Source organism: Euwallacea fornicatus, chromosome 35, assembly GCF_040115645.1.
Source record: "Euwallacea fornicatus isolate EFF26 chromosome 35, ASM4011564v1, whole genome shotgun sequence".
Lineage (NCBI taxonomy): Eukaryota > Metazoa > Arthropoda > Insecta > Coleoptera > Curculionidae > Euwallacea > Euwallacea fornicatus.
Window position 1 is genome coordinate 200,374 of NC_089575.1, and position 23,497 is coordinate 223,870.

The 23,497-nt window shown below is 37.6% G+C and overlaps 2 protein-coding genes across 2 annotated transcripts; both read left to right on the forward strand.

The window, feature by feature from the left end:
- Positions 1-489: 489 nt before the first annotated feature.
- Positions 490-5,667, forward strand: LOC136348791 (uncharacterized). The gene has a single exon (XM_066299931.1). The coding sequence runs from the start codon at positions 490-492 to the stop codon at positions 5,665-5,667; it is 5,178 nt and encodes a 1,725-aa protein (XP_066156028.1).
- Positions 5,668-8,817: 3,150 nt separating this feature from the next.
- LOC136348884 (facilitated trehalose transporter Tret1-like) lies at positions 8,818-22,785 on the forward strand. Its single transcript, XM_066300062.1, has 3 exons — positions 8,818-9,030; positions 21,340-21,605; positions 21,658-22,785. The coding sequence occupies exons 1-3, from the start codon at positions 8,997-8,999 to the stop codon at positions 22,711-22,713; spliced, it is 1,356 nt and encodes a 451-aa protein (XP_066156159.1). The 5' UTR covers positions 8,818-8,996; the 3' UTR covers positions 22,714-22,785.
- Positions 22,786-23,497: the final 712 nt, after the last annotated feature.

Sequence of the window (23,497 nt, forward strand, 5' to 3'; positions counted from 1 at the left end):
AAAACCATTCGGTCGGTGTTGTGTCGCGATAGAAGTTGTTCGCGTGCAAAACCGAGAAGTTGCTCTGTAGGCGTGATAGAAGTTGCTTCACGTGCCAGAACAACAAACAAAATTGCTGTTCGTCTGGGGCTAAGTAAGAAGAAATCTTGGTGATTCCGGATCATCGTGGAAGCCAGGGAGCTTTGTTTGGGAAGTGGGTAAGTCCTTGTCCTATTGCCTTTGAACCGTATTGCTTTCGTTTGTGCTATTTGCTAGTGATTAGATCATTCGTATCGTAAAGTTGGCGTTTTTGTAACCGCATATTCTATATAGACTTGGCGTGGTTACAAATTGTGTGCCGTACTGCTTAACCTTTACCTTTGCGCACACGGTGACTTGTAGCCGCATATTACAAAGCTTGGCGTGGCTACAAATTGCGTGCCGTTGTTGTGAGCTCCTGCATTAGAGCAGATCGTACCTTTTAGACGCGTGTATTGAGATTTTGTGATCATGGCATCTGCTGGGGAGCTAAAAGGGTTAAACGTGGCTAGGAGAACGTGCAAAGCCCAACTCACTATGTTCAGCAAATTTCTCGAAAGGTTAGATGTAAGTAGCGGTCTAGGTGCCGAAAAAATAGGGCAGATAATTGAGAGACTCGACAAATTGGAAGGTACTTTCGAGAGGTTTGGAACTATCCAAAGTGAGTTGGAGCTGCATGCTGACGATTACGACGACGAATTAGCTGAGCGGGACGACTTTGAGAATAGATACTTTGAACTTAAGGCCAAAGGAAAGGGTTTACTGCAAAAATTCAGTAGGGTTGATGCGTCCACTGCAGGCGGCACCTCGCAGGGGGCGGAATCTCCTAGCCCTTTAGATAACATCAAATTGCCGGTTATCTCATTGCCAACTTTCTCTGGCGATTTCAAAGATTGGCTTGGGTTCAGAGATCTATACCTTAGTCTAATACATAACAACGATAGGCTGAGTCGCATTCAAAAGTTTCATTACTTGCGGGCGTCGCTGCGTGACGCAGCGTCTCGGGTTTTGGGAACTCTTGAATTATCAGAGGGCAACTATGATATCGCCTGGACAACCTTGAGTGAGCGATATGATAATAAGCGGGTGCTCGTGCACATCCATTTGAAAACTCTAGTTGAAGTGGAATCGATGCATAGAGAATCGGCTCCTAAATTGAGGAGTTTAATTGACAGCGTGAGTAAGAGCTTAATTGCGCTGACCGCTCTGGGTCAAAAACCCGAAAATTGGGGTGTTCTGGTAGCCTACCTCATAAGCACAAAGCTGGACCCCGTGACGGAAAGGCAATGGGAGGAGGCGAAGAGCACCCACAAAGAGGTCCCCTCATGGGACTCTTTGAGAGAGTTTTTGAGCGCCAGGGCGGACATGCTCGAAGCTATCGATCGTCAGAGGGGCAATAATAGTAAACCAGAACGAAATGTAGGACTCAAACCTAATAAGACGAGCGCCAAAACCTTCGTTGGGAGCGATATTTCTTGTGGAGTGTGTAAAGCCAAACACTCATTAGTTAAGTGCCCAAGTTTTTTGGCTATGTCCCCCAACGAACGATTCGGCAAGGTCAAGCAACTCAAGGTGTGTTTCAATTGCTTGAAGCCTGGTCACTCTGTAAAGGATTGTCGCTTGAGAAATTGCAGCAAGTGCCCGGCTAAGCACCACACCTTGTTGCACTTTGAACCCGTCAGGGTGCAAGACGATGCCTCCAAACCAGTGGAGAGTTTGGAGCATCAGGTTTCGTTGTCTTCACTTAGTTCGGATAATCATGTCTTCCTATCCACAGTTCTAGTTGACGTTGTCAGTGCCGAGGGTAAGCGCTTAAAGGTGCGCGCACTTTTAGATTCGGGAAGTCAGTCAAACTTCATTACCTCTTCATTATGCAAGAGGCTGAAGACAAAATTGGGCGATTTCGAAGTAATAGTCGGGGGATTGGGATCTAAGGCGTCAGAGGTGAAACACTGTTGCCACATCGAGGTGTGTGCGCGACACAGTGGCTATAAGTCTTCCTTAAAGTGTTTAGTTTTGCCCAGGATCACCGGCTTCATTCCTGGTGCTCCTGTGAATATTAGTCGGCTAAATATTCCATCCAACATCACGTTGGCAGATCCGGAATTTAGCAAACCTGGCCCTATAGATCTTCTGATTGGCAGCGAATTGTTTTATGGGTTGTTGTGTGTCGGTCAAATTAGTCTTGGACCGCACAATCCCATCTTGCAGAAAACCAGATTCGGATGGATTGTCTCCGGATCAATGGCGAATCCCGGTAGCATCAACTCCATTTGCAATTTGAGTACAAATTCGCGGCCAAGTGGCTCAAACATTGCCTTTGATTTGAAAAAATTTTGGGAGGTCGAAGATAATTTCTCTGAGACCAAGGCCTGGTCGGCTGAGGAGCTCGAATGTGAGGAGCATTTTCAAAGAACGCATAGGCGTTCAGTCGACGGCCGTTTCATGGTTGCCATCCCTTTTAAGCATCCCGTCGCTGACTTGGGGAATTCAAAGACGAAAGCTCTCCATAGGTTCCTTTCGCTAGAACGTAAGCTCAGCCGGGATTCAGCTTTGAGGGAAGAATATTGCAGTTTCATGCGGGAATATTCGAGTCTTGGGCACATGACTAGGGTGCTTGATGAGGATGATCGTGTCTCCTACTATATGCCTCATCACCCTGTTATTAAAACAGAAAGTTGCACCACTAAATTGAGGGTCGTATTTGATTGTAGTATGCCATCTTCAACAGGGAAATCCCTGAACGATTTGCAAATGGTCGGTCCCGTGATCCAATCGGACTTATTTGATATTTTGATTCGTTTTCGCGAGTTCCGATTTGTGGTTTCGGCGGATATCGCCAAGATGTATAGGCAAGTATTTGTGGAGCCTAAACAACGTTCTTTGCAGCGGATATTTTGGAGGGAATCGCCCTCAGATCCTATCGAGGTTTTTGAATTGAACACCGTCACATACGGGCAAGCTAGTGCCAGCTTTTTAGCCGTAAGGTGTCTACATCAAGTAGCACAGGAGAGTGAACTTGATGTAGCCTCGGTGATAAAATCGTCATTCTATGTTGACGACTTCCTTCACTCAATAAATTCGGTTGAGGAAGGAATTAGAATGTGTCATAGAGTTTCCGCTGCATTGGCAGGGGGTGGCTTCAAATTGCGGAAATGGCTTTCCAACGAACCCGCTATATTGCGTGCGGTGAGTCAAGGAAACGAGGATTTTCAGGTGCTAGATTTTCACGGGGACGAGAGGGCTAAGATTTTGGGCTTAACTTGGCATTGTTCGTCAGACGTTTTGTCGTACAAAATTCAGGCCTTTGACACGAACGTGAAAGTGACAAAGCGCACCATCTTGTCAGGTATATCGCAAGTCTTCGACCCCTTGGGTCTTCTATGTCCGGCTGTAATCATCGCAAAAATCTTAATTCAAAGGCTTTGGCAAGAAGGGTTGTCGTGGGATGAGTCAGTCCCTGCCCATTTGCATACAGCCTGGACAAAATTCCGAAGTGAGTTACCGAATCTCAATGGAACTCACATTGATCGCCACATTGCATGCGTGGATGCTTTGTGCCATGAGTTGCACGGTTTTTCTGACGCTAGTGAGGACGCTTATGGTGGAGCCGTCTACGTCAGATCGATCGATCGAAACGGCGATATAACCGTGAGGTTATTATGCGCCAAAAGCAGGGTGAGTCCTTTGAAATCCCTGACTATCCCTCGTTTGGAGCTATGCGGTGCATTGGTCATGGCCAAACTTATAAGCAAGGTAAGGGCGGCCTCTAGATTGCAATTTGTTAGGCAGGTGTGCTGGTCAGACTCAACCATCGTCTTGAGTTGGCTAAAAATGTCTCCCAGCAACCTAAAGGTCTTCGTAAGCGCGCGGATATCACAAATCCAAACGCTTACAATGGATTGTGAGTGGCGTCACGTCCCCACTAGGGAAAACCCGGCCGACTTGGTATCGAGGGGGGTCTTTCCCAGTGAACTCATGGAGTCTAGTCTTTGGTGGTATGGCCCTTCCTTTCTTCAGTCCAGGGAAAGTCATTGGCCTAGCGTGTCTGAAGGACCTAAGGAGGTGCCCGAGGTCCGCGTTCTAAAAAGAGTTGTTGTTTTTGTCGCCATAGGGGACTATTTCTTCGAGCGCTACTCTGACTTCAATCGATTGAGTCGCATCGTAGCATACGTCCTTCGATTCGTTGGCAATTGTCGATTAAGGTTATCGAAAGGGGTCATCGTCAGCACCCCTTTATCTAGTTCGGAATTAAATGAGGCAATCAAAATGTTGGTCAAGACTGCGCAAAGAAGTAGCTTTCCAGTCGAGCTCGATTGCCTCAGCAGGGGTGTCGCCTTGCACCCTAAGGATAAGTTGTTAAGTTTGAGTCCCTTTCTAGATGGTGAGGGCATAATGAGGGTAGGGGGAAGGTTGCGAAACTCGGCTTATCAATTCAATAAGAAACACCCTATGCTTTTGTCTCCAAAACATCGATTGACGAGGATGTTGTGCGAACATGAGCATAGGAGATTGATGCATGCCGGCCCCCAGCTATTGCTCGCATCCCTAAGAGAAAAATACTGGGTTGTCGCGGCGCGCAATTTGATTAGGGCCGTTGTAAGGAATTGCGTTACCTGCTCGCGATTCAACCCTCAGTATTTGGCGCCTCTTATGGGTGACCTCCCGCCAAGTCGCTTAACTGGTGGGAGCGTATTTGCATTTGTGGGAGTGGACTACATGGGTCCACTCAATATACGGGACAAAAGGGGTCGCGGCGCAAGGTTGTCTAAGTGCTATGTAAGCGTATTTATATGCTTTGCGACGAAGGCTTTACACTTGGAATTGGTGTCCGATCTTAGCAGCGAGTCGTTCCTGCTTGCTTTTCGTCGGTTCGTTGCTCGGCGTGGTCGACCTAGCCACGTTTACTCGGATAACGGCACGAATTTCGTCGGCGCCAATCGAGAATTGGCAGAACTCGGCCATTTCTTGATTAAAGAATCGAGTAAACTGGCCAATTCATATGCCCAGGAGGGGGTGCAATGGCACTTTATACCCCCCCAATCGCCTCATTTTGGAGGTCTTTGGGAGGCGGGTGTCAAGTCAGTGAAGCACCACCTAAAACGAGTAGCGGGAAATGCCAACTTGACCTTCGAACATCTCATTACGCTACTAGCACAAATTGAGTCAATACTTAATTCCCGTCCTTTATCTCCCTTGTCACAAGATCCCAATGATTTAACTCCCTTGTCACCCGCTCACTTCCTGATCGGAAGAAGTCTCACGGAGTTGCCCGACCCAGACCTGCAGCATATTCCTGCAAATCGGTTGTCGGTATTCCAAAGGATCCAACAAATCAAGCAGCACTTTTGGACGCGTTGGAGCAAGGAATATGTCAGCGAACTGCAGCAGAGGGTCAAGTGGAAGGCACGTCAGCAGGACGTCCAGGAAGGGGTACTTGTGCTTATCAAGGATGACAACCTTCCTCCCTCCAAATGGCGCATGGGACGAGTAGTTGCAGTACACCCTGGTCAGGATGGAGTGAATCGTGTGGCTACTTTGAGAACTTCTAGTGGTTTGGTGAAGCGCTCTTTTAGCAAGATATGTCCCCTGCCGACGAACACTGTCATTGAAGACGCTGCAAGCGCTTCAAGGCCGGGGGCATGTTAGGGACTCTAAGTTATTGGTTTTTTGTTTTCTATTTATTTTTTATTGTTGTTAATGTTAGGTTTATTGTATACTGTCATTTACTCCCTTAAGTTACGCCTATGTACTGCGATACTTATTCGGAGAATACCATCTGGGTGCCAGACCACATGGCCCATCAGGCCAAAGCTAAGGATACGCTTTGGTTGGGGAATGTGCTACTAGTCGAAGAATCTTTCTCTAGGGACTATTGCTTTGATGGTCAATTTGTTGGACCCGCAATATTCCCAGAAAAGCGATTAGTATAGATATTCCCCAGATGGCCACGAGTTATGGGATTCGTTGTAGCCATAGCTTATAATGGTTCTTGGTGGTGGTGCGCCCCTGGTTGGAATTCTTCGGGGTTAGTACTTAAGGGATAATCGGAGCAATTTTCGCTCTCTTTTTTTCTGCTCTTCCTGTGGTCTCGTCGGGTGAAAGCTACGTTGGTGACGGGATGTGATCCGCATCATATCGTGTAACCCGCCCAATAAGCATTCTCCCTATTCTTCGTTACTTAGACCAAGATTCTTACATTCTTTCGAGATAAGTGCATAGTTAATACAGTCCATTTTTACATAAAACAAATTGTCTTTGTCGTGTTTCATTTGTCGAAGGAACACCCTTAACAAATAAATTTAATAAAAATAAATAAATTTAAAAAATCCTCCATACAGCAAAGGGCAGAGGTACCGTTTGACTCTGATAATTAAACGACCAAAACCAAAAGTGACCCAAAAAGGGCGATTGAGAATTTTTGAGTTTACTCGCTATTCTCTGAAATTACTGGGTTTTTTGGTGGGTGAAACCCCACACAAGCTGGTTGTATGGGCACCAGTATCATCTTCCGGCAAGATTTTAAATCCCCGGGAACGCGTCCACCCCACAAAAAAAAAATTCTCCCTCTTCTTGTGTACATCCCTCAACACTTAACTCCTCGCTTTACACGCATGCAAATACTGTACTCACGGAACCTACTCACGGGTAGCTAGTATAATAACTAATTATCACGGCAAGTTGTTACTCGTTATTTCTCCCTTTGCTAAATTGCTCAAAAATATAAGTGAAGAATAACCCTTTGTACAAGGTACCGATTAAAGCAAGATATACCTTGTTCGTATTAATTATGAAAAAATCAAGCTATTAAAAAAAATACTGGTTTTGTTGACTTATTAAAGAAAAATTTATCAGTTTAGGTTAGTTCAGGTTAGTTCAAGAATAAGTTTAAATGAGAATTTTGGACTTCCGCTGTTTAAGGAAGACATATGAAATGTCTGTTTACATATGAAAATAAACACGACTATGAATTATTGAAACCGCCCAACTTTGATTATTATCATGATAATTGTTTAAACGTTACATAAAATATACTTTTTTTTTTAACTTTGAGAGCGAATGACTTGGTAATGAATGCCACTAAGATTTTTTTTAACATAAAGTACTAGCATCATTTTAGCCTTCTTTATAACCCCATCAGTTAGTGACATGACCTTTCCGGATACACTGTATATAGGGTGATTCATAAACATACCAACAAACTTTCAGAAGTTGTAGGAGCTCATAAAAGAAATAAATAGATTGAATAAAGTTAGATCCAAAATTCCTTCCTTTTCAAGATACAGAGTGTTTAATTTCTTTTTTTTATATTTTGAGAGTTTCAAAAACAGTTTGGGGCAAGGAGATAAAATTAGGGACACGCTATGCAGGGACAAATGTGCATGTTCTGTAGTAGGGAAAATATTTCCACCTATACTAGTGGCATCCATGTGGCTGTTCCATGGGATGATTTGATGAAAAAATAGTACACCACTGATTTTTCAATACAACTATATTTTTTAATATTCCATTAATTCTTAATAAAAAAGGTCTCTTAGTGTTTTATTGTCAAGTAGCAGTTTTCAAGATAAAAAACTGTTTTCCATTCCTGCGACTATTAAAAAACTAGTATAGGTTTCCAAGTACGATTTTTTTAAATTCTTTGGAAGAAATTAATTTAAATTTCTTTTAATAGTTTAGTAAATGTAAAGGACATGAAGACAAATGTGTTTGAAAAGTGCCTCATTGCAAAATAATGCTCTTTTTCCAAAGCATGGTGCCGTTAAATTTTAAGCCATTTACATATGCAGAATCGTTAGATACCTACACGGACGCCACTGGTGTAGGTGGAAATTTTCTGCTTCCTCGAGAACATGCACATTTATACCGCCACAGCGTGTCCCTAATTTCATATCCTTATCGAAAATCATTTTCGAAATATTCAAAAAATATTTAAAAGAAAGATTTTAAACATTTTGTATCTTAGAAACAAAGCAATTTCGGACCTAATTTTATTCGATCTAAATATTTGTTTTTTTCGACTGTACATCCTCTGAGAGTTGTCGGTTTGTTTACGAAACACCCTGTATATTGGCAGTACGACCGGGGTTTTCCTATCAGATGTGAGCAGCCGGGCTACTCCGGCAGCTGATCCTATGAGACCCGTTCGTGCTAAAATTCCCCCTGCTTTATGCTAACGTTGGATTCAGAGATCTTGTTAGCTTATGATACTTAAGGATACATTTTTGGTCATTATCTTTTTCAAAGGAAAAATAGTGTTTGTAAATTGATATCAAATACAAATTCCATTTTACCGGACGGATCAAAGTTCGCAAAAACGAAGAGTTGTGGCAATGGATGAGTACGTTAACGGCGTTAAAATTTCAACCGAATTAAACAATTAAAAACCACCAAAAATGTATTACAAATTTGAAACATCTTTAAGATGGTCAAAGAGTGAGTCGACAGCTGTGCAGAAAATTATATGACATTTTTGGATACCGTGTGCCAGTTGCAGCCAACGCAATAACGAAACACATCCAGAACAGTACGAGAATATATCTCACAATCAAACCACTGGCACTGGTACGGCAAAATCATTTTTACCATTCTAAATTAGAAAAAAATACATTTTGCCTTCAATTTCGTTTTTTACACCTTAAATCTACTTAAATGGGCATTTTATTACTCTCCGAACTGGTTATATTCAAGCTATAACTGATTGTTAATGAAGGTAACACCAACAAAGATAATGATTCAGTGCAATGGTTGGCCTAACGGACAACCATGCTCTTCAAATCTGAATTTTTTCTCGATGATTTTCTCGTCGAGCTAAGCAGCCTGATTGATTTGAGGGCAATGCTGATTTCGCAGTGTATGATAAGATTGCATAGAGTGGTTTATGATCTAAATATTCACGTCAGTTATTGTCTCAGAGGTACTCGGGCGGAAGAAGGGTTCAGATTTTAATTGTGACACCAGAGATAAGATCAATCAAGATGTTCGAATATTCAGTGTATAGTATTATGACAGGTATGAAATTTCGAATAATCAACTAAGTAACCAACAAAGCTAATATTTTTAGTATTTGTCTTTTCGCACTTTATGCAGTCTCTACACATAAATAACCATTTTTTTACATTACCGCACGCACCACGTACCAACATACGTATGGCTACAGACTTAAAAATACTATAGTATAATACATAATATGTATATAGTACCTATAAGTGCCTCCTATCTGTCCTGAATCCATCGCATGATATTATTCCGTAGTTACTCTAAAAAACAAAACAAAAAAATCAATGATTTTTCACTGAAGTGAAATGTATTTCGCTTTAATTTGATTGAAAATGATTAAGAGAAACAATTTTGCCGCATCTCGCCAGAGAGTTAAGTGATGGTTGGACCACATAGAGGCTCCAAGGCGAACAAACAGAAACCAGAACTGCTGGATCCGTGCTTGCGGGAGCGATCCTGAAGGCGTCATGATCACAGTGGGACTCTTATAGTGAAGAATTGATTACTAACCGGGCAATGGGGGAAAGCCCGGATGGGCAGACCAATGTATTAGACTTAACTGGTCATTTCTGGCAAAAAGAAACTCGAAGCTTCAATGGAAATGCACAACGAACCAATTAACCGCTTTCAAATTAATAAGACGCTTGCAAACATTAAGGAAAAATTAAGGACCATTAAGGATAATTAGGGACGTGGGTGAATTATCGTGGGATCGTGCCGGTGAGTCTTGACGTCACAAGTACGAAACGAGTTGTGCAAGAAAAGAACCTCGAACAAGATTACGCGGACCTTTCATCCATAATCTTCCCGAAGGTCGTGGAACTACTCGAGATGCACAAAATGAGGACGATTTGAGTGGTGAAGAGATTTAAAAAGATTTCGAATCACTGAATTGCAAATCGAAATTCACGAATTTTTTTATAATCGATTAAGTTGGAGCCAACATGAGCAGAAAAAAAAAGATCCAGGAATTAGTGCCATAAACCATGTTCGCTCAGCAAATGGTTCTCTCTCGGCATTTTTAAATCGTTTACTGAATCACATATCGAAATTCTAGAATTTCCACAATTTAATAAGTAGTGAAAATGACGATCAGACTTGACACCATTTGATTTTACAAGCTACGGGCACGCCGCGAGTGATTCAACCTTGAGCACTTCCGAATTTCTGCATTTCAAATCGAAATTGGAGTTTCCTGTATTATACAAAGTGTTTTATTAGTGCGTGAAAGTGCGATATCTCAGTAAATATGAGTTTTAAAAGGAAATATTTTATACTAAAGTTTTCAGTCATTAAAAGGTATGTATTTTAAAATTGTTTTAAAATATACAGGGTCTACCACAAATATACGGCAGTATCAAATTATATTTTTTTTTATGGAAACATCCAATTTTTGTACCATTTTCGGATTTATCGTCAAATTTTTAGGTCAATTTATGTAAAGGGTATTATGTGAGAAAATGACCATTTTCGAGTTATTCGGGAAGAATCGAAAATTTACAGATAGCTGCAAGCTCTCGCAGAAATCGGTGTTGATTGGGCTGGAAAAGAACCCTATAAGCTACGTTTTGACGAGTTTTAATGAAAAAATAGAACATTTTCATAACCGCCGAAGTAAGCCTCCGAAATTACATGACTTCAACCCCATTAACTTGGTTATTTCAAATCGAATGCCCCAATTTTCTCGACGGCATAATGTTCAGAATCAAAAAAATTAGAAATTTTGATAATGCTGCCCCATCCCTAACCCGTTTTTAAGTTCTCGATAATTGCTCCTTTTTTTCCTCCAAATATTTCAAAATGTCGCACCAGTGACGTCACCATAAGCAAACGTTACGCGGTGCCCGGTATGAGATGTTAAAAAAAAGTAAATAGGGCTTTTGTAGCAAGACTGCAACTGTGTTCTGATCGAAAGGAGGACAATTTGCGAATTTGTTGTGAATACCTCATTTGCATAAAAATAAAATTATTTCTCGTAGTTTTAATACTCAACGTCACCGGGCATCGCATTACGTTTCCCTATGGTGACGTCACCGGGCTTCGCGTAACATTTCCCTATGGTGACGTCACCGGGCATCGCGTAACATTTGCCTATGGTGACGTCATCGGTGCAACTTTTTAAACGTTTAGAAGCCAAAAAGGGGCAATTATCAGAAAATTAGAAACGACTACGTTGAGGAATTCCAGTAAAAAAAAACATAACTTTTGCTACTATCACACTTTTAACACGGACTCTGTCCTGATCTTTAATGATCAAAAACTTTGATGTGAAACATTTCCTTCTTAATCTCATATTTATTAAAATCTCACACTTTAAAGTACCAATGACCAACTCTGTATAGAATTTAATTACACTTAGAATAGTGTAATCAGTAAAGAATAGAAATGAACCAAAGGTGAAGTGGTTGATTTCGTAAGATATGGGATTTTCTTCGTCAGGGCAGCCTTTTTGGTACTTTTCAATTATCAAATTAAGTAAACTATGTTCGTTTTTATTTGTTTTTTTCTTACAGGACTTAGGCAAATTGGACGTATACAGAGTGACCAAAAATTTGGTATCAAATTTTAAATGACAACACCGTTTTTTTTTTATTTCACGTCATCTATGATGTGAAATTCGGTAATTCCCCGCATACATCATGTAGACTATATTCTACACAGATATTTCATTTGTGGTTAATAAGGTAGAAAGCTATTTGACACAGAGAGTAGCGATCTGGCTTTTTTTAGAACAGTTTTCAAAGATCCATTACATTATCAAATAAAAGAGTTTTTTTGAAAATTTCAAATTTGTGTTTTGTAAAACTAAAATAAGGAGGTACAATCCGCTGCCTATTGTCTAACTCAGATGGGTTTTTATTACACCCGCTGTATTCTACAAAATTGGAAAATATATTAATATTGTTAATAATATATTTATTATGTTTTGTTAATATTTTAAAAACATTTTAATATCGATATAAAACGAACTATATGGATTACATACCATTAAAATTGCATGCAGAATCTAAATATGAAGTAAAAACGATTTTGCCATTTAAAAAATATTTTTGATGTCCAGTGTTCGGACCAGGGAAGATATAAAACATTTAAAGTCTGTAATTTTATTTAATCTATACGATAGATAGTTTCTGAAGCAATGAACGATTTGACGAATTATGGACATGTAAATCGTGTAATACCGCGGAACCGGGTTCGAATTAATTATTTATAGCCTAGTCCGTCCTCCTCAATACTATAAACGAGACACCTTTAGTAGTAAAATCGGCCATGAAATGTATATTATTTCTACATTCCAAGAAACGATTATTTCTCTTTCGAATATTGAAAAATTACGAAAATTGTGACAAAAAAATGTGATAAAAAGAATAGCAGAAAATCACTCAATTTTTAAAGGTACTTCTACTATCACTTCAAACCGTTTATGATATAAGTAGGTAGATAAGTACTTATTCTAGAATTATCGTCTAGTTATCTACATATCACATTATACGCATTACAAAACCAGAATAAATATTTAAATCTAAGATATTGATCCTATTTTATTAGTATTTCGTCCAATAACCCTTATTGGCGATAACTGCCCCACATCTTTCAGGCATTGATCGAATTAAATTATCAATTGTCTCTTGTTTGACGTGTTGCCATGTTTGGACGATCTCTTAGTATAATAACGCCCTGTTCGAAAAATTTTTGGTTCCAATTTGCCTTGCCACAATCTCCCATAAATTCTCTATGGGATTTAAGTCGGGAGATTGCGGTGGCCATTTCAGAACTACAATTTTTTCGTTCATCAGCCACTGCTTCACCAGTTTGGAAGAGTGTTTGGGGTCGTTGTCATGTTAGAAAATAAATTTCAGGGGCATTTCCCATTCAGCATAGGGTTTCATTGTGTTTTCAAGGATGTTTAAATACCAGGTCTGTAGATATGAAACCGGAATTTGCCTCCAAATATCCCTAGTGGTCAATATACGTAATATTATCGTGTTATTAGGGTACTATATCTCTTATTTACATCTGAGAATGATTTTCAAATCATAACAATACAGGTTCAATACTGCAGTACAGTTTGCAGTAGCTTTGAGTATGTCGAATTTTGTGCCTACGAATTACGATTTGCTGCAGACAGCATTGATTTTCTGTTACCATTTGAAAAAAACGGCTGCAGATTCACATCGCATGCTTGTTGAAGCTTACGGTGAACGTGCCCTTCGAAAATCACAGTGCTGTGAGCGGTTTAAAAAATTCAAAAGTGGCAATTTTGACGTCGATAACGAAGAGGGTGGAAAACCACCGAAAAAGTTTGAAGACGGCGAGTTGCGAGCTTTGTTAGATGAGGACGATGCTCGAACGCAACAACAATTAGCGAACCAATCAAATGTGACGCGAGAAGCCATTTTCATTCACTTGAAAGCTATGGGAAAAATTCAGAAGATGGGAAAATGGGTTCCACATGAACTCGATGAAAGACAGCAAGAAAATCGAAAAACCACTTGCCAATTGTTGCTTACCAGGTATAACAGAAAGTCATTTCTTCATCGAATTGTGACTGGTGACGAAAAATGGATCTATTTTGAAAATCCCAAACGTAAAAAATCATGGGTAACTCCAGGCGAACCATCAGCATCGTCAGCAAGACCAAATCGATATGGACGGAAAACAACGCTCTGTGTTTGGTGGGATCAAAAAGGAGTAATTTATCATGAGCTGCTAAAACCTGGAGAAACAGTTAATACTGAACGTTACCGACAACAAATGATGGATTTCCATGGAGCTTTGCGTGAAAGACGACCAGAATATCAAGAACGGCAACACAAGGTGATATTGCTTCATGATAATCACACACTGCAAAACTGGTGAAGGAAACGATAGGGACGTTTCATTGGGAAGTACTATCGCATGCGGCTTATTCACCCGACTTAGCACCATTCGATTATCATTTATTTGCATCGATGGGACACGCTCTTGCAGAACAGCACCTCATCTCTTAAGAAACGGTTCAAAAATGGCTCGATGAATGGTTCGCCTCAAAAGAACGACAGTTCTTTTGCCGTGGCATCCACAAATTGCCAGAGAGATGGGAAAAATGTATATGGAACGATGAGAAATATTTCGAATAAAATACTTTTTATAATTATTGCGGAGCTAAGTTATACTTTCTATTAAGAGATTCTGGTTTCATATCTTCAGACCTGGTAGACGAACCGGTCCATGATTCCCTCGATTTGCGTGATTGGACCAATTCCATAGAACGAAGAGCAACCCCAAACCATGACGCTACCGCCTCCATGTTTAACAGTGGTCGAAACATATTTTGGGTCCAGTCTTTTGCCTTTGGGGCTGTGTACGTAATTTGCCCCGTCACTTCCAAATAAGTTAAATTTCGATTCGTCACTAAAAAGCACCCGTTTCCAATCATTAAATGTCCAGTTAAGGTGACGCGTCACAAACAACATTCTTGCGTCCCTTTTTTTTTTTGATAAAAATGGTTTTTTCGCTGGTCTTCTTCCTGGAAGTCCAGCTTCGACCAATCTACGTCTTATCGTTCTCGAAGACACTTCTCCGTCTTCTAGCTCTGCCAGAATACGAGTTGAGGACTTCTTTGGTTCTTTTTGGATTAGACTTTTAATGCGCCATTCCAGTTTTTCATCGGTTTTCCTAGGTCGACCTCTTCGTTTTAAATTAAATACCTTTCCGCGAATATTGTAAGTTTTAGCGATTTTGGAAACTACTTTTTTAGAAACGTTAAATTGGTCACTGATCGTTTTCTGTGAACGGCCACTTTTGTATGCTTGAATGATTTTTTCTTTCAAATCAATCGAATAATAATGTCCGCGGGGCATTTTAAAAACTTAAATTAAATGCTCTCAAGGCATTGACAATCTTTAATAACGTATCTGTTGATGAATGAAGGAAGTCGTCCTAATTTTGTCCAGAAAATATTTAAGGAATTTCACAAAAAATTATTTGGTACTCTTGCAATAAACAAATATGGGGACTAATACTAAAAAACTTTCTTGGTATGTTTCATAGAGACGCATGATAGGCACTGAATTTAGCAAACAAGTGTATTTGTTTATTTATTGGGAAATGAAAAAAGTCGCTCTAATTTTGTCCATTACTATATGCAGGGTGTTTCCTAACTACGTGTAAAAAATTTAAAAGCGTAATCCTCGACTGATTTTGAGTCTAAAATGTCTAATAAACATATGGCGGCAAATGCTTTGTTTCCAAGATACAGGGTGTTGAAATGTGACAAGAAAAAGAGATTTTATTTCCAAAATGACTCAATTTGAGTGTTTGAATTTTAGAAAAGACAATTCCGGGGGTTCCGGGTTTTTCTTCAATACGTCTTAGGATTTCTTCCTCCACTTCTGGTGTTCGACGTGTTATTGGCTTTCCTCCTCCTGGAGTTTTCATAAGAGATCCTGTATCACAAAGACGTTGAAACAGGTTTTTATAGGTTTGGTGGTTGGGAGCTTGGTGGTTTGGAAACCTTTCCATGTAAATGCGCCTCGCTGCCAAACACTTACCATCAGCAAGGCCGTAAACAAAAACCATATTTTCCATTTCTTGATTAGTGTAATTAAGCATTTGAAAAATTTTCAAAACTGAGGTATAATTTGATTTTTGGGACACAGAACTAAATTCTTTCACTTTAGAGAGTAAAACACCAATATAACACTGACTATCTTGTTTATAGTAGTGGAAGTAGCAAAAAAAACTAACAATAAATAAGTTAGTAAATACCATCAAACCTTTAGAAACCTTTAAAACCTTTTTCAACGTCTTTCAGTCAACACCCTGTATCTTGGAAACAAGGCATTTGCGGACATACGTTTATTAGACATTTTTGACTCAAAATCAGTCGAGGATTACGCCTTTAAATTTTTTATACTTAGTTATGAAACACCCTGTATAGAGAGAGATATGTTATTCCAAAAGCTGTTTAAATTGAAAAAATAGACATTTATTTGATAAAATCAGAGGTGTATACTCAATTGTGTGAGTAACTGTATACAAATGTATATCTTAAAATAAACGAATTGTCCAAAAATGATCTTCTCACTGAATGGTTTCAATTATTACATGTTTGGAAGATAATTAAATGTTTGTCATTGTCATTTCAATGGAGCATTTTCATAGAGCGAGAACCTAAAATCCATTGTCTCCACCTCCTCCCCTACTCCCCCTCGTATTTTTTTTTTTAATTTGAAATGTTAAACAAATTTTAACTACAAATATTGAATGGCGTCTGTTGATTTCTTTGAAGTTTTATTCATATAAGGAGTTTCAGAAAAATGCAGTGACTTACTGCTATAGCATTTTTATGCTCCCGTAAAGCACCGCACAGCTTTCGTAATCAAATTGGCATATTGCGTGTTAGGGAAATTTATCACAGTATCTCCAATATATCTGATTTATTGAACAAGATACGAAAGAGGTCAAATTAGGAAAGTGTTGCGCAATTTGATGCGCGTTTAGAATCCGCTTTGTGCAAAATTGAAAAAATTCCTAACGAATTTAGAAATATCCGCGAAAAACCGAACTTTTCAAATATCTCTTTTAGGAGATATTATATGAACTACTTATTGTAGAAGAATGGAATCGGCAAATTGTTAAGGCAGGCACTATAAGCATTACAACATTGTCTTAAATCTGATATGAAAAAAAAAAATACAAATATATTAACCATAAAAATTTTGATTTTGCAGTAGTGAATTTGAAAGTTAACTTAATTCACCGTCTGTTTCAAGTTAAACTTGCGTAAGAGTTTGAAAATTACTCATAAAATAACTCTAAAAAAATAAAGATCGTTTTAAGTCCCATTTATGGTGTAAAAGACGCAATTCCAACATACGACCCATGAAGAAAAATATTTTTTCCGTAACATTTGCATCTGCCGTGTTGGCATTTTAATTTTGCGAGAATATAGTTAGATTCCCCATAAAAAGTATATAAATTATATCCGAGTTTCATGTTTCTACCATAAGTAGTTTTTAGAATATTTAAAGGAAACGACATCCGAAACGTTCGGTCTATCTTGGATACCTCCAGAATTATCTTCGAATTGAATATTAAACAGCTCTAATTTAACCACCTAGTATGCCTCCAAATAACGAAAATACCCATTTTCGAACTCGAAAAACGGACATCTGGTACACCTTCTGATAATAAAATTCCATAATTTTAAAAATAAATAAAAAAATATTAATACCAGTAAAAATATTCTAGAATGATCCCATTGCAGATAAATTACAAAAGATAATACAAAACTTAAAAACGTGAAAGTAGAGCAAAATATTGTGAAAAAGTCCTTATAAAGATTAATCCGACGAAACCTCGTTACGGAAATATCACCCTCCAAAGGGGGTACTATGATCTAGATATTTTTGAAACTAACTTTCTTTCAAATTAAGATAATGAAATGAAAATTGTAGGTAATAACCATACCATAAGACTCTTTAACTACCATAAATTTCATCAAAATCGGTTATAAATAAACGTAGTTTTGTAATTACTATTAAATGTGTTGTTTTTTTTTTAATGCGTTTGTTCCTTTGGATAATTAAGTGAATAATATTATTTTTTTATTGAACTAAAGTTTTTTGAAAAAAAAATTATCTACTTTTTTTTAATTCTGTATAGTTTAGTGAGAAATAATAATTTTTTAAATATTGTATGGTTTACAACAGTACATTGTTTATAATATTTTCACACGGTAGACATCTGTCATAATGACAGTTTCATTATATTGATTGTCACTTACATTTTTGTACCTAACCTAAAATTTAATATACAAATTTACTTTCTTTACTCTTTTGCTTTTTTATGTTCATTTGTAACTTTATGAGTTTGTTCATAGCTCTCTTTCAGCGGAAAGTCTATTTCCATTGCAGAAAGTGAAAATCATTTTCGTGAAACTGTCAGCATAAAAAATGCATACGACGTAAAAAAATGTTAAAAAAAACTCACTGTTCTAAGTCATACATTATTTTAAAAATAATTATTTCTGACTCATCTACGCAGAATTCAAAAAAATATGTTTTCCAATTTTTATTCAAAAAAGTGTAATTCATTAAAACATAATATTATTTGCTAATGAATTACACTTTTTTGAATAAAAATTGGAAAACACATTTTTTCGAATTCTGCGTAGGTCGATGGCCCCTTTCCATTGGAAATAAAGATTTGTTAGATATAATATTATTTGCTTGATAATTCAAACTATTAAAAAATATTCGAAAAAATTTTGTTAAGACCAACTAGAAAACTATTGTTATTATAGTCGATTTTGATGAAACTTATGATAGTTAAAGACCAGTATGGTATAATTATTAGCTACAATTTTCAATTCATTCTCTTAGTCAAAAACCAAATTATTTTAAGAAATAGGCAAAAGATAGGACTCCTTTATATCTTTATTACACAGGGTGATTCAGAATTATCGATAGAGGTAACAGATTATCGAAAAATAAATATAGCTTACTTAATAAAAAATGGTCTTAAGACCCGTTATTTCTGAGATACAGAGTATTAAAATTCTACTTTTTTTTCTTTTTTTTAGTTTATTTTAAAACTACTGGGATTATTGAAATAAAAATTGTTGTATCTTTGTTTCGTGCCTCCTCGTTTCCCTGATTTGACCCCCCTTGATTATTTTCTTTGGGGTCATGTGAAGGGTTTAGTGTACACGAAACCAGTAATAAATGTTGAAGAATTAAGTGAAAGAATTTTCAATGCTTTTGATGTGATTCGGAATACCCCAGGAATGTTCCAAAGGGTACAACAAAACTTGTAACAACGGTGCAATTTATGTATTGACCAACGCGGTCATCATTTTGAACATTTATTGTAATATTAGTGTTTATTTCATTGTAATTAGATAGTATTAAAAGCAATGATAGAAACACCTCAGATTTAAAAAAAAAGCATTTAAAGTCGATATGACAATAATTGTCATTTTTCTGGACAACCGTTCACTTTAGAGTATTTTACTGAGAGTAACTTTTTTATGCAGAATTGACAGTTCTTTAATATTCTTGAACTCTTTTACCGATAAATCTAAATTTCAAAAAGTTTTCGATGAAAATGTGTAATGATACTCGTATAACTAGTGCCCTCTATTATGTACAAAATTTCAATTTTGCCCATCAAATTTATCGGATTTCGAAACGAAGACACACCAATTTTCATTTCAACAGTTCCAGTAATTTTAAAATAAACTAAAAAAAAAGAAAAAAACGTAGAATTTTAACACCTTATATCTCAGAAACGACGGGTCGTAAGACGATCTTTTATTAAACTATATTTATTTTTCGATAATCTGTTACCTCTATCGATTTGTCACCATAATTCTCAAACACCCTGTATATATTATATTTTTTTATTTAATTTTTTTAATTTTATATCTCCTCTATACAGGGTGTCTCTAAAAGGTCTGTAAAAAATTCTACCACAGATATTTGAGGTCAAAACATAACGATTTAACCCAATTTACCTTAGTCCAAAAGTGGACGGTTTTCGAAATACAGGGCGTCAAAGAGAAAACAAAAAAAAGCAAAAAAAATTAATTTCTTGGTTGGTAATGCTGCTATCTACACAAAATGTCATATCGGGCGGTTTTTGGGGATAAGAAATCAGAATCCGTTTACATTTTCGATGCACAATGTAGAGGGCGTTGTCAGCGCTCGATGAACCCTCTTTAAAAGGGCATCACTTTTTCATCACCCGGTATAAAATTTATTTATGACTAAACTACATTTTTTAAGGAAAAAAAGTCTCTTGTTAAAAATCTCTACGAGGCTTCCTTCTTGAGATATTTGAAGCTTAAAGTTCGTTGCATGTCTTGAACAATAATTTTAATGTACTACATATCTATTCTTACAGTTTGTGGTACATTATCAACATGAATTTAAGATTAATGTGTGGGCAGGAATAATTGACAATTTTATTATTGGTCCTGTCATTTTGCCGCCCCGATTAAGTGGTGAAAGTTATTTGGAACATATTCAAAATATGATGCCAGAATTATTGGAAGATCTTCCTTTACAACTTCGACAAGATATGTGGTTTCTGCACGACGGTGCTCCGCCACATTTTACTATAAATGTGCGCAACTATTTAAATCAACAGTACCCACGAAGATGGATAGGTAGAGGAAATGATGCTCCGGTAGCATGGCCACCGCGCTCACCGGATTTAACTCCGATGGATTATTTTTTATGAGGGACTCTAAAATCTATGGTATACTTCACGGCCATAAATAGTGAAGAGGAACTATGGGAACAAAATCAAAATGCAGTAAACATTTTAAAGAACGAGGAAGAATTGATGATTAGAGTACATTTTAATTTCTTGCGTCGGATTAATCTTTGTACGCAAGTCAATGATGGTCATTTCGAACATCTACTAAAAGTATAATTTTTTCGTGTTTATGTTTGGTATCTATGTTTTCAAGTAATTTTTAATCTATTTTTAAGTTTTGATTTTGTTCGATCCAACTGTAAGAATAAATATGTAGTACATTAAAATTATTGTTCAAGACATGCAGCGAACTTTAAGCTTCAAATATCTCAAGAAGGAAGCCTCGTAGAGATTTTTAACAAGAGACTTTTTTTCGTCGTTCCTTAAAAAATGTAGTTTAGTCATAAATAAATTTTATACCGGGTGATGAAAAAGTTATGCCCTTTTAAAGAGGGTTCATCGAGCGCTGACAACGCCCTCTACATTGTGCATCGAAAATGTAAACGGATTCTGATTTCTTATCCCCAAAACCGCCCGATACGACATTTTGTGTAGATAGCAGCATTACCAACCAAGAAATAATTTTTTTTGCTTTTTTTTGTTTTCACTTTGACGCCCTATATTTCGAAAACCGTCCACTTTTGGACTAAGGTAAATTGAGTTAAATCGTCATGTTTTGACCTCTGAAATCTGTGGTAGAATTTTGTATAGACCTTTTAGAGACACCCTGTATATACTTCCTTATATCTCAGTGACGTTGCTCGTCAGCCCAATGTTTGTAGGAACTTTTTTTACAATTTTTGGCTCTACTTTCACCTCCTTAAATGTTGCACTTTTCCGAACATCCCGTATAACACAATAGAATCCCAAAATAACCAAAAATGCAGGGTGTCTCCTTTTCAAATTCAACTCACTATTTGTCAACCCGAGAGTAACATAATATTCAAAACACTCCAAAAAATCCATAATGTCTTGTATAATTCGTTAAAATTAATAAACGAAATAATAAAAAACTTAGTTTTCATCCACTTTGCGTTGTGGCCCACTGTGCTGATTGCAGAAAATATGTTCTAGCTACGTTAATTACCTTCATCGCCGGAACCAGTTTAACGTGGACTTCACCAGAAATCGGGTACCTTAACTCAACGGATACGGGAGTCTTTGATGAGTCTCTTACACGCAATGATTCTTCTTGGATAAACGCAGTTCTATCGATTGGTGCAGCATTGGGTCCTTTTATATTTGGATACTTGGCAGATCGAATTGGAAGGAAGAATACCTTACTGTCCCTGGCCATACCTTTCGGTCTCAGTTCTCTTGCCTGTGCGTTTGCCAACAAAGTAATTGGTTGTTATCTATTTAATAATAATATACATTTTCTTAACGTTTTAGGTGCCAGAATTTTTAATAGCGAGGTTAATAACGGGACTTGGCGTCGGTGGAACTTTTACCGTCTTACCAATGTACATAAGTGAAATGTCCTTAAATGAGCATCGAGGTGTCCTAGGGGCAGCCATGAATATCTATATTTGCACTGGACTTACATTCACATATGTTGTCGGCAACTTCGTCAGCAAAGTCATGATCTTCAATCTGCTTCTGGCTGCTCTCGCAGCAATTTTCTTTATCTTGTTCTTACTACTCGGATCTGAAACACCCCATTATTACGTACAAAAAAATAAGCATGATTTGGCCAAGCAAGCATTGCTCAAAATTAGAGATGCGTCTGAAGATGAAGTAGAAAAGGAGCTAGAATTGATTCGAATTGAAATTGAAAAGGAAGAACGTGGTAGCATGTTGGATATCTTCAGAAGTAAAGGCTCTACAAAAGCCTTCATTATAGGCAGCGGTTTAGTGTTTTTCCAGCAGACGTCTGGTATTAATGCTGTGCTTTCCTTCGCTCAGACTATTTTCGAACAAGCTGGGTCATCCTTGGAACCCGCATACTGTTCGATGGTTATCGGTTCGGTACAGTTTGGGACCAGTTTTATTACCCCCGTCGTCTCCAATTTACTAGGGCGCAAAGTCTTATTAATTTTTTCAGCCATCGGAATGGCTTTGAGTGAAAGCATTTTAGGAATCTACGGAATACTAAAAGACCATGACCAAGATTCCGTAAGCAATCTCAACTTCCTGCCAATCTTATCAATGGTACTCTACATAATAACTTACAACGTAGGTTTTGGACCGGTACCGTGGGTACTAATGGGTGAGTTGTTTCCCAACAGTATCAAATCTTCCGCAAGTGCTTTAGCTACCGCAGTGTGCTGGATCACAAGTTTTGTTATAACAAAATGGTACCCGGAAGTGGCGGCCACTTTAGGACAAGGGGCATGTTTCGTAGGGTTTGCAACTTTTTCGCTATTGGCAGGAGTGTTTGTTCAATTCGTGGTATTGGAGACCAAGGGGAAGACTTTAGCAGAGATTCAAAACGACCTGAATAAATAAGATGAAATAATGTAATGGAGAATTACTTTGTTGTTAATTTATTGATAATTAAAGATGTATTCTTATTTTCAATGAAGTTTTTCTATCGCTTATTTGCAAAATGAGTTCATATTACCACAATGTTTTTAAAGGTTTCGTCTTTGGGAGCAGGTCCATGCACAATATTCCACTCGACCAACCAACCAATAAAATTCCTTCTAGCTGATAATTAAATCCCATATTGCTCATTTTAAAAAATTGTATTTAAGGAATTTTTTAGAGGTATTTTTTTAACGGATCACACTGTATATTACAACATTTTTGAGTTTTTTTATGTTCAATCGAAAATTAAAAAAAAAACTTATATTTTGAAAAACATTTTTTTCTTTTCTTAATCTTATATTGTGAAGTAGTTGCAAGTGAAGTGAAGCAAAATGCTTAATACTCTCCCACTGCAACGTTTCCCCTTCTACAACTGGACTGTCAACATAAACTTTCTTTTTTCTTATGTGCGGCACGTTGAATGGGCATATTTTTGAATTCAGCTTTTTATGATTTGGACGATGTACATACGTATATGAAAAAGAAAACTCTGCACCTTAATTATTTTTTTCAATTTACTCTTTTTCAATTTGTCTTGTAAATACAGTACGTTTTTTTTTTCAAGATTTAAAGCCTCATATTTTTAACACCGTACTGGCGCTATATTGACGCTATTTTGGCAATTAGGTGATAAGAGTCTATTAAAATACATAAAATAATAAAGGATAGGAGACATGTTTTTTAGGGTTTCCAATGAACAAGT